The sequence below is a fragment of the Portunus trituberculatus genome, chromosome 24 (assembly GCF_017591435.1).
Source record: "Portunus trituberculatus isolate SZX2019 chromosome 24, ASM1759143v1, whole genome shotgun sequence".
NCBI classification, from domain to species: domain Eukaryota; kingdom Metazoa; phylum Arthropoda; class Malacostraca; order Decapoda; family Portunidae; genus Portunus; species Portunus trituberculatus.
Window position 1 is genome coordinate 662,144 of NC_059278.1, and position 11,972 is coordinate 674,115.

At 45.1% G+C, this 11,972-nt stretch overlaps 1 protein-coding gene and 1 long non-coding RNA gene across 3 annotated transcripts in view; one reads left to right on the forward strand and one right to left on the reverse strand.

Moving 5' to 3' along the window:
* The window catches only part of LOC123508071, a 4,268-nt gene extending 934 nt beyond the window's left edge, over window positions 1-3,334 (forward strand). Inside the window, exon 2 of the long non-coding RNA XR_006675856.1 lies at window positions 3,134-3,334. This is a non-coding gene — a long non-coding RNA (uncharacterized LOC123508071). The remainder of the gene's footprint in view (window positions 1-3,133) is intronic.
* The window catches only part of LOC123508063 (myophilin-like), a 64,350-nt gene extending 53,683 nt beyond the window's left edge, over window positions 1-10,667 (reverse strand). For both annotated transcript variants that reach the window (XM_045261476.1, XM_045261475.1), the window contains exon 1: window positions 10,417-10,667. In XM_045261476.1, the coding sequence (XP_045117411.1) occupies window positions 10,417-10,467 (51 nt within the window). In that variant the 5' untranslated portion in view covers window positions 10,468-10,667. The remainder of the gene's footprint in view (window positions 1-10,416) is intronic.
* Between the last annotated feature and the right edge of the window lie 1,305 nt (window positions 10,668-11,972).

The window sequence follows — 11,972 nt, forward strand, 5'->3', positions numbered from 1 at the left end:
ATGAGTGTGTGTGGGTGTGGAGAGAGTGTAGCTGGTGTTTCGCCCCTGAGTGTCTCCTGCTCTGTCTGGCCCAATGCAATTTATAGTGAGCAAAACAAACAAACAATTCCACAAGTTAAAACGCGTGTGCAGGGTCCTTCGTGTTTATTGCCCTACATACAGCTCCTCCTTTGTGCCTTTCAATATTACTAGAGTTTAATTCAGTTCTATTCCAGGTAATAGTAGGAAAGAGAGTTAACTTTAGATATGCATAAACAAACAATTCCACGAGTTAAAACGTGTGCAGGGTCCTTCATGTTTACTGTCCTTCATACAGCTCCTCCTTTGTGCCTTTCAGTATCACCACACAAGTTTAATTTCTATTCCTGGTACGTGTAGTATGTTTACTGTCCTTCATAAGCCTTTCAGAGTTAACTTAAAAGAAAAATAGATGGGAAAGACTTGATTCTCAGATAGCGTGGTGGATAACTGTGGTAGACTCGTTAATCAGACTGGTAGTGCCGAAATATTAGGGAAAGATTAGACAGATTCAAACACAAGGATGATGATTATAGTACACTGGAAGGTGTGTTTTGTACAGGGACTACCACGTCTAGGTCTGCTGGTTTTTTGATGTTTTTTTTCCTTATATTATTACAAGATTGAGTCAAGTTTATATTTGTAGTGATGTTAATGGAAATTCTCAGTTTCCTCAATTTTTTTATTCTTTTCTGACCAACAATTAACGATTTTATGAAGTTTGGAAATATTTTTTTGGTGATGGAAGAATTAAATTAGTAAGTCTCGTGGGTGCCGTGGAGTCTATTGCTGTTTTTTTTTCTTTGTGTTCTTTTTTTTTTCTGTGAAGCGTCTATGTCAGTAGGAGGTTTTGTCTGAGTTGGACGTGGCAGCTTAACGGCCACAGTGAAGAGTGAAGAGAGTGACGGAGCAGCAACAAAGGCAACACACGCTTGAGGGGGGCAGGGATTTTTAAGAGTGAAGGAGTGAAGGAGCATCGCTAGCAGGAATGTGTTGTATTGTTATGCTGGGCAAGTCTGACCATGACCTGTCGCTTGCCTGAGCAGACAGAACCTCTCTCTCTCTCTCTCTCTCTCTCTCTCTAATCGTCTTCCCCCTATCCTTAACATTTCCATCCACCCCCACCTGAGGACTGAGGCTCCACCCTTTCCTACGCAACCTCCACGCCTGTGTACTGACAACCCTCCCCGAAGTCTATTCCAGGACATCCTATTAAGTCTCCACCCATCTCCTAGTCAGCCCCACACACTTCCATGCCGTTTTTACTCAGGCACTCCACCTGTATTCCTGTTCCTTGGAGTAGTGGCGAGGCGTCTCCGTGGCCTTATTACGCATCTACCCAACAGAAGGCGTGCTGCGGGTATATTCTTAAAGCAGTACTAGTAAACATTTCTCAGGGATGGTTAATGACACTATCCTACGTGTTTTTTGGGTGTTTGTTTTCACTGATACAGAATCAATGTTGAACAATCACTACTGAAAAACACCCTTAAAAAACGTTAACAGTCTTCACTAGAGTGATAGAATGTAGAATCGTCATGACGCTGTGACGTTGGAAGAGCAACCTTCGCGTCACATTTTCGCGTGCGCATCTTGACGTCACCAGACATGAACGCCACTAGCGGCATTACGAACAATAACAGCGGCGGCACTCTTAACGCCACCCTTGCACTCCTCCACTCTAAGCCTGTCTCAGTTCATCCTCCCACGCACGCGACGATGTGATCCAGCCCTGCCCTGGCAACAGCCGCGCCAGAACCAGAGGACGGCTCGCTGGGTTCTGACCAGGAGGAGGCCGGGTGGAGGAGAGGGAGGAGCGAGGGAGGCAGCAGGAGGAGGGACAGTACGGAACACAAGCATAATACAGAGCAGGGATAATCGAGGCAGTAGCATTGTAGTAGTAGAAGTAGTAGTAGGGGCAGTGGTGGTGGTGGTTGTGTTAAGATTAGCAACATAGATTTACTTTATATTATTGTTACATTTTTTTCTCTTTTGGTGATTTTGTTTCTTTAACCTCTTCAGTACTGGGACTCATTTTTATTAGGAGTTTTGAGTATGATTAGACGATTTTATTTACATCAGAAAGGGTCTATGGAGGTCAGAAGATTAATGCACAGTCTTCACTATTTTAATCCCCCTATAAGGTCCTGAAGCTGTATAAAATCGCCGAATAGTAGGCAGAATAAATATGAAAACGTGTTATGGTGCTTAAAAGGTTAATTAGGTTAGGTTACTAAAGACACCATAGCTTAGATATTTACTTTCTTATTCAATCACTGCCTTTTTCTCTATTCTCACGATCTTACGTTTTTATATTCCTTTTTTTAATATATTTTTTCCCCTGCATTAAGTCGTATCCAGTTTTCAAATGACCTAAGATGACTTTTTATTCACATTCTTCCTTAAGTCGCCACACCTGGATCACCTTTACGACTCAAGGGTAAGGACACAAGACTATAGAGAGCAATTTCCTCCGTCATGGTCCTCGTTCCCTTCTTCATGCACTGCCTCTTCCTCCTTTTTATTACGCCTCTTCCCCTTCCCCACCCCACTCTCTCCGTCATCACTTCTACTTCCGTTCTTTTCCCCTTTATCCCTTTCTCTTCTTTTGTTCCATGTATCTCCCCCTTAACTCATATTTCTCCTCTATTATCCATTTTCTTTACCATCTTCTTTTCCTCCCATGTACCCTGTCTTATTTTTGCTCTTTTCCCTTATTACTTCTGTTCTCCCCTTTAATGTTCTCTCTTCATCCTCCCTTCTATTCTTCCTCTCCTCCCACATTTCCTTTCTTACTTCCTGGCTCTACGTCTTCCCCCTCCCATGTTTCCTCTTCCATCTCCCTTCTGGTGTTCCCTCCCATGTTCCTTTCCATTCTTTCCTCCTACGAGTATGTTCAGTATCATCACCATTCTCTCACATGTTCCTTCTCTTACCTCACCCTCGAGTCAGCCAGTCGTCCCAACAGAACACGGCTATCCATTTCACGTTACCTGTGGAAGAAGAAGGAAAATTACAGATCAATACTGGTACTCTAAAACACACCATAACACAGACACGATAGAATTATTACATACAACACCGAAAAAACGCGTAAATCTTGCCTCCGACGCAGCAAAAATGAAGAAATGGAACACGTAAGAAAGGAAGACTACAACAAGAATGGAGAAATGAAGAGGGAGGTAAGACTAGGGACGCAACAAGACAGTGCTACATGGAAGGGCGACAGACACACCACACACCACAGCATCTACGGTACGAGCGGCGAGGAATCTTAAGACACTGAGCAAATTGAATCCATTAAAGAAATATGAATTGATTGGTTGATTGTTTAATTGCATCTCTGACACCACACGGGGATCATATGTCGTTTATAAATGGAGACCTTCACCCCAGACAGAGTTAAGTGCAAGGAAAAGGAGAGAGAGAGAGAGAGAGAGAGAGAGAGAGAGAGAGAGAGAGAGAGAGAGAGAGAGAGAGAGAGAGAGAAAGAAAGAGTCTAAAAAAGGGATTTATTTAGCATAAGACATGAGAGAGAAAACAGAGCACGGATTAACATGCGAGAAAGTTAAAGATAATATCACAAAAAAAGAAAAAAGAAAAGCTTAAAACACTGTCCAGGAAAACAAACTGAAAGCACACACATAATCTAAACATAGACACACACACACACACACACACACACACACACACACACACACACACACACACACACACACACACACAGTGAAACATCTCTTTATCGAATAGCAACAAGTCTAAAAATAAGAATAAAAAAAAAAACAAGAAGTAAGAAACACGTTAATTTTGTTAAGAAATAAAAAAGCAACGTTAGCAAAATTATAAGAGGGGAAATCTAATTTAATCTTACTCCTCCTTTTACCTCGCCTCTTCCTCCTCCTACTCCTTTCCCTGAGACACTCCTGACGCCACAAGGGACAAAATTATACTCCCAACCACTTAACCTTCAACATTTCTGCCTCAACACTTCCTCGACTAGCATGAAAAGGCGAGTATGAAAGACTAACATGAATGAGGAAGGACTGAGTAACATGAAAGGAGAATATTTAGTCTGAGCAATGTAGAGGAATATAGTTTAACCACTTGAGTATCATGACGTTTATTCATATTCATTTTGCTTGCTATTTGATGATTTCATACAGCTTCAGGACTTATGTGGGGGATTAAAATAGTGAAGACTGTGGCCATCAATCTTTTGACCTCCACAGATCCTTCCTAATATCAATAAAATGGTCTACTTGTGCACAAATCTCGATGTAAAACTGTGTCCCAGTATTGAAGGGTTTAAGAGTCTAACTTATGAGGAAAAGGAGAATTTTGAGTCTATGTCATGTGGAAGACAAGAATTTGAAAGTCTTGAGGAATGTGAAAGAGAATAATTTGGGAGTCTTTGTAATAGAGAGAGAGAGAGAGAGAGAGAGAGAGAGAGAGAGAGAGAGAGAGAGAGAGAGAGAGAGAGAGAGAGAGAGAGAGAGAGAGAAACGTGAATGAAAAGGGCTCGTGAGTTAAAAGAAAGTGCATGACAGGAGTATAAGAGACACAGAAACGAAAGACGAGACTTAGAAAGAGACTTATACATTGGAAAATCTCGACAAGTTGAGAGCTCACGTGAAGGAGAAATGATTGGAGAGTGCAAGTGTCTAGTGTCTTTAGGGTGTCACGGGGCGTTGCAATGAAAGGGTGAAGGTTAAGTGCTGGCAAAACCAAGACGAATGTTCCCTAATTGGAGTCTATAATGAAGGCAATTGAAGGGGAAATTCGAGTCAACCTCATAAACAGAAGACGGTGAGGGGACGAGAAGCCATAACAGGGGTCAATGGCTCAGTGAACTTGCGTCGTAACTAAAGGAATGGTGTTGAAGAGGATGGAAAAGCGATCAAGTGAATAAATAACACAACCAACAACCAACTACTCAGAAAAAGGCGAGAGCAAATGAAAAAAAAAAAAAAAGGAAAATCAGAGGACAGTAAATCAAGTAAATAATGAAATAATGAAGTGAACAATCTATCAATGCAGAGAAATAATGAAAAGAAAAGCAATGAACAGAAAAATGACATCAGAGTAATTGATTAAAGATGACAAGGAAATGTTCAGATCATAGAGAGAGAGAGAGAGAGAGAGAGAGAGAGAGAGAGAGAGAGAGAGAGCAAATTAAGATGGTATGCAGACAAAACATCTTCGTAATCAAGGTGAAGGTACTGACAGTATGTTAGGTTTGTCCTCCCCTCTCTCTCTCTCTCTCTCTCTCTTAGCAAATGTCTAATAACATAAAAAAAATCACCAGAGAGAGAGAGAGAGAGAGAGAGAGAGAGAGAGAGAGAGAGAGAAAAGTTTAACATAGCCAAACAAACGAACAAATCCTGAAAACCACATGAAAAAACAGACATTGGCACCCCACAGCTTCTCCTAATCAGTGCCTTCATAACGCCACAGCGAGTAGGTTTGCTTCTTCCTCTTCTCTAACCTCTATACGTTGGCTGATTGGTTGGATTTAAGCTTAGGCGCCGCAACAACGAGGGTCATATGGCGCCGCTACAATATGTTAATTACGACTAAAAGCAATTAAATACCCCCTTTTAGCCCATAAATTCCCGTGAAAAGCCCACATGGTATAAAAACAAAACAATGAAATGAAAAGTAACTAAAAATACTAAAAAATACAATAAAACGAAATAAAACATTAAAATAGACATCATAAACCTCTATACGTTTTCTTCCATGTTTCTTCCCCCCTTAACTCATATTCCTCTATCATCTCCCTCCTCTGCTCGTTTTCTCCCATGTTTCTTCCCCATTAACTTATATTCCTCCATTACCTCCTTTCTTTTAGCAATTTTTTTCCTCCCCGAGCGTTCAGAGCCTTGCAGTGTCTATGGAAGGGTCGATGGGCGTAGAAAGGGAGAGGTTTAGAGGGGGAAAGTTTGCTGGTGGGCGGGCGGAGAAAGAGATTAAAAGTGATCGCGTTGGGTGGCTGAAGGTGAGTGAAGCAATTGTGAAAGTGCAGTGTGTGTGTGTGTGTGTGTGTGTGTGTGTGTGTGTGTGTGTGTGTGCGTGTGTGTGTGTGTCATAACCTTGTCGTCTTGGAATCAACACCCCCTCCCTCCCTCCTCTTTCTCCGGTATTAGCTAGCTCTCTCTCTCTCTCTCTCTCTCTCTCTCTCTCTCTCTCTCTCTCTCTCTCTCTCTCTCGTTGCTTTTTCATTTTTTTTTCAGTTTATTACATTCTTTGCCATCTACTGCATTTATTGTACTGACATGTTGCCTCTCTCTCTCTCTCTCTCTCTCTCTCTCTCTCTCTCTCTCTCTCTCTCTCTCTCAAGTCTATACATCTTACAGGCGGGAAAGTTTGCGTGCGAGTGATTGAGCATAGCCGACGGACATGAGGTTGTGGGAGGCAGGAGAGTGCACGCAACCATCTCTCTCTCTCTCTCTCTCTCTCTGTATGGGCAGGCTTGACTTAATGGGTCAAGGTGAGGGAAGAGGCTGGAGGGAGGCGGCGAAACTACCTGTTCAGTCGCCTTTCATTAAGAGTTTCTCGTGGGTGGCAGGTTAGCGCGGGAGGTAAGCGGGGAAGGGCGGGGCTGAGCAAGTAAAACACCGTGGAGAAAGGTGGAGAAAGTGCGACAGGTATTAGAAAGCAATTAGCCGTATAAGGAAAGAGTATCATAAGCTCTAGAAGGATTAGCTTGCCAGGTGGGTGCGTGTGCGTGTGCGTGTGTGTGTGTGTGTGTGTGTTGTTCCAGCGGTGTATTTTTGAATGGTCAATTACCAAGGGATGTTATTAATTATTTCTTACGTTTCTGTTCTAAGTAAAGTCATTTGGTTGAGTTTCGGTGTTTTTTTTTCAGGTGAACATCAAAGGTGAACGTGTACTTGTCTGTGTGTGTGTGTGTGTGTGTGTGTGTGTGTGTGTGTGTGTGTGTGTGTGTGTGTGTGTGTGTGTGTGTTACGTGGCTCTTGCATACGCGTGATAAATGAATCGACAAGAGTTAATTACGATGCATATATTGCCTCACATGGTTACTTCAAGGGTGTAATTGGAAGAGCTGTGATCACTGTCGTCTCTCCGTTCTCATGTGGTTTCTTTTAATAGATGTGCGTAAGAATATAATCATGTGTTTGCTTGTTTTTCTCTCTCTCTCTCTCTCTCTCTCTCTCTCTCTCTCTCTCTCTCTCTCTCGACCTGGTTTTGTGGCAGGATATTTTGACACCATTCACTGCTCTAGCTCATTAGTCACCACTCCTATGCTGGCCACTACCGCTAACTGTGCTAACTCGCTCGCCCTCCCAGCCACTAGCCACCAGCCACCAGCCCTTCACCACGCTAATCACCAGCGACCCGTGGAAAAAAAAAATTACGTTCCCGAATATTTACACTTTCATCTTTTAGTGCATGACAACCAAAGTGAAGCATAGCCAGAGTAATGTTGGTATTTTTGGCGTCCTTCGTGATAAGAGCGACAGGAATGAAAAGAAGTCAAAAGATGCAAGGTTGTAAAAGAGAAAATAAAGCCCATGGTGTAAAAAAATAAAAAAATAAAACAGTGGGAAAAGACTATAAGCGCAGGGAACGAAGTGGTAAAATTGGGTTCACTGGAGTCACGAGCGGACGTAGTGTAAAAAAACAGGAAAAAAAAAAATTACAGCATCATATTTTCAACCATTAAGGGGAGATGAAGGAGTGGCTGCCAGGAAGGAGGGCGGGGAACTACCTACTACATAAACACCTGCCTCGGTGATCACTATTTGCCAAACGCCCAAATCCCTCACGTCCCTCAAGGCCCACTCGTCACCGGCCAAAAATGTGGTCGAAGTCATTCCTCGTAGACACCCTGAAGCCCTGAGGCGACGCAAAAAACGTTCGTGTAAATACTAACTGGCGCCTCAGTCTCAGTGGTCGACGTGCTCCCTCCTCCCTGTGTCCCCTCTCGCTCCCTTCCCCCGATCTTCCACTCCCCCTTTTCCCCCATTCCCCTGGGGCCCACCTGTCGCCAAGCTGTTCGTCTGCAGCAGGAATGTGGGACGTTTCGACTATTATGCATTTTCGGTCCAGGGTTCGCTCGCTATTAGTCAAACACGACCTACAAAAACTCCCGATCCGCCTTCCATTCCAGCAGAGGCGCTGCACTGAAAGGTCACCTCGCCGCCACTGCTAATGAGAACGGTAGACCAGTACCAGTGTAGTGTTGAGGTGAGACCGAACGTGTGTGTGTGTGTGTAATAATAATAATAATAATAATAATAATATACGGTTTATTAGTTTGGCAATGTAAAAAATTACACTGAAAATGTACAGGGGGGGACATTAACACAATGAACTAAAAATGCTTAACCTAACTATGGATATAACTGTGTGTGTGTGTGTGTGTGTGTGTGTGTGTGTGTGTGTGTGTGTGTGTGTGTGATAAGTTCATCTTTACCCTCTATCACCTGCCGTGCCCCGCCCACCTGTTGTGTGCTGTACATGTTCGCATTGCTTCGTTCACTAGCCTTTGTTGCATTGTTGAGTGAACCTGTGTTGTCGACATTCTAGTATGTGTGTGTGTGTGTGTGTGTGTGTGGTACAGACAAGGTAGTAAGGGCTTGGAAAGTGACCCTCCCTCACTTACCACTCACTTTTCCTTACTTTAAAATACTAAAACACTGACATAATTCAACCGCAATCACCACATTAAGCCACCACCACCACCACCACCACCACCACCTCTACCCACTCCTTGGAACAGTGAGATCCCGAGACGTAATCCTTGACATCACCTTCGTTTTCGTTTCGCCCCACCACCCCCTTTGGTATGCTTCGTCCGGAGAGCCGCCAGATTAGGGGCACACACATTCCTCTCATTAGAAGGTTCTCCGGGTAAATGTCCAACAACTTCCGCAGTCCCCTTGGCTCTTGGGGCGTAAAAACTTAACCTAATCACATGTGTACGTGTTGAGAAATCGAGCAGCTGTTCTTGTGTTTTTGCGTACAGGTGAGTCTAAAGTTATGGTCATCGGCGAGGGTTGGGACGCTGTGAACAGTTCTGTGGCTGCCCGTGATGGGAGGAAGGAGGAGGAGGAGGAGGAGGAGGAGGTAGAGCAGAGGAGGAGGGACTGGTGGTAGTGATGGTGGTGGTGACGAGGTGAGAGGATGCAAGCTCTCTCCTCTCTCCTTCACCTGCCACCTCTCACACCTACGCCGTGTCCCGTCACTCTCACAGCCTCATCTAGATTCCCAACAAACCCTCTCCCTCCTTCTTGCCACATGTTACACCGACACAATGCTCGGGAAACCCAACCTAAGCTAATGAACAGGTGATTCATGTCTACCTTATAACTTGATCTGCCAAGCGATCATGAGTGACATCCTTTCATAATGACCAGGAAAGGAGTGATTAAAAATAAGGTTTCTATAATTCATTCCACATGTGTCCTCCAAGTGTTTTCATGAGGTTCGAGCGAGTTATGTCTCCAGTTACAGGATATTATATAGTCTCATTATATTTCAGCAGGACTATTTAGATACTCATTCTGTTAAAGATTATTAAATGCGTCACGAATTTTACAAAAGCAGCAAATCTATGAAGCTAAAAATTTCCCAGTTACTGCTCAGTACAGCCTTGGTGGAATGGTGGTGGTTGTGCTTTACTTTATCAATCAAGTGATAATGAATCTGACGCTTTGAAATGTCAGAGAGAGAGAGAGAGAGAGAGAGAGAGAGAGAGAGAGAGAGAGAGAGAGAGAGAGAGAGAGAGAGAGAGAGAGAGAGAGTAAACATTATTAAAAATTCACACTTGTAAGTATACATTCACTTTCGTTTACCTCTCTCTCTCTCTCTCACTTATTCACACACACACACACACACACACACACACACACACACACACACACACCAGCAACCAGCATGGACAGAGGAAGGAGCATAAGATAACATTTTCGACCAATCCGCCACAATCTTGACATAAAAAAGCAGCGCATTTCGTTACGCGTCGCGGCACGGATGACTCGTGATCTTCCCAATTTTCCCTGAACTGCCGCTCAGAACCTACACTTGAATTCATCGCAGATCAGGTTCAGCACGTTAATTAAGTGTCTCGCCACCATGAGCAGCGGCGCCAAGCCCCAGGAGCCACCAGTGCCCCGGGCAGGTGTGTATCAGTGCCCAACACACACTGACACCCCTACCAGCTCCAAACACCAGTATTGCCCAGTCATGACACCTACTTCCACCAGTACTTGTCCCCACCACGACACGACCGCCACCAGTGCTTCCAGGGTCGCGATGCCCGCCACCACCATCAGTACTTGTCCCGTCCGCCACACCCAAAGCGTGGCGGAGGGCAGCCGGCACCCACCGCCACCACACCCACAGCGTCACGCACAATGATGTGTCGCCTACCTTCATCTGACACTCCCGGCTGAGACCGTAGGATGGGCCGTGGTACGCCATTTTATATACAAGTTCCACTGGCTGCGTCCAGAGGCGTCGGGGTCCCTTGGCGGGCGGAGACGCAAACGTGTTCACAGCGCGGCGGGCAACTGGCGAGTGAGGAGACAGGGTGGTGGTCCCTCCCTCACCCGCCAGCCGCCAGCCTCCCCCTCACTTTCACAGGACAGACTTCCCTAATATGGCAAGGCCGGACGGTGCCAGCTGTTAGCCTTAATCTTCTTCTCTTATCATATGGCAACCGTGACAGCCCGCAGGCACTCCTCCTTCACTCACTTCCAAGAACCTGGAGGGGAAAGCAGCAAGATGAATGACTTTACTCGTAGGGGCAAACGAAGGGGCTTCTAGTAAGATCCACACGGGCCACTCAAGTCTCTGACCCGCTGGCCAATCAGGCTGCGGGAAAGAAATGACTCACTTTTGTCCACCAATGAAATTTTGTCTATCAAGCATCTCGATGATGTCATAATGACGTAGTCAGCGCTGAAGAGGGAAGGAGGCAGGGAGGGAGAGTATGTCGGCATCACTCGAACGGCATATTTCACATTGATATAAAGAAAAAAAAAAGAAAAATGAGAGAAAGACACACTTTCGCAACGTCTTGTGTGGTTGGTCGAAGGAAAACAAGGCGATGGTCCACCTTAGCGCTGCGACACGTGGGGCGACTGTCCAGGTGACCGGAAATGGCTGAGACCTAATGAAATCCCCTTGATGAGAGAGAGAGAGAGAGAGAGAGAGAGAGAGATATCAGTCACATGGGAGCACTTGGCCCCTCTGGTGACTCCCGACCTCTCAACCCCGCGTGGCTGACACTCCCGCCCGTATAAAGCCACGCCAGCCACTCACTCGGCCCCTCGAGAGCAAGATAAACATCATCTGATTCACGGGTCAGGAACTTTTCTCTTCTGGTGTCCCCCACAAGTCGCCACCACACCTGTCGTGCCGCACTACCACACCGCCGCACCCAACACCTGTTTTCCCGCCAACACACGCCGTGACTGTCATCCTGCAGCACGCCACCATTACGCCATTACTCATCACCTCCTGATAATCCAGAACAGACAAGTGATAGCAGCAAATGGTCCGGACTCGAGTTCTTTTTATCTTGTGGTGATGAAATAACACAGATCTCTCATTAGTTCATCCATCTCCAGGAATTAGGAAGTGCAAAGGGATGTTGTTTTCTGCGTTCTGTTTTCTTTTATTCATTTACGTTAGTAGTTTCGGACTGACCTCCATATTGGTTGATTTGGGGACGCATAGAGAGAGAGAGAGAGAGAGAGAGAGAGAGAGAGAGAGAGAGAGAGAGAGAGAGAGAGAGAGCTAGACAGGATGTTGTGATCAAAGTAGAGGTGATAACTAAGGTAATACTATTCCCAAAGCTAATTAGTAAGCAGGTGGTACTTACCTCACTGCTGCCTCGACACCAATCAATCAGTGTCGAGTGTGAGGCAAGCGTGCGTCACCCCAGCCAGTCCCCGGGTTGTCTCCCTCCACGGCTGTTAAGA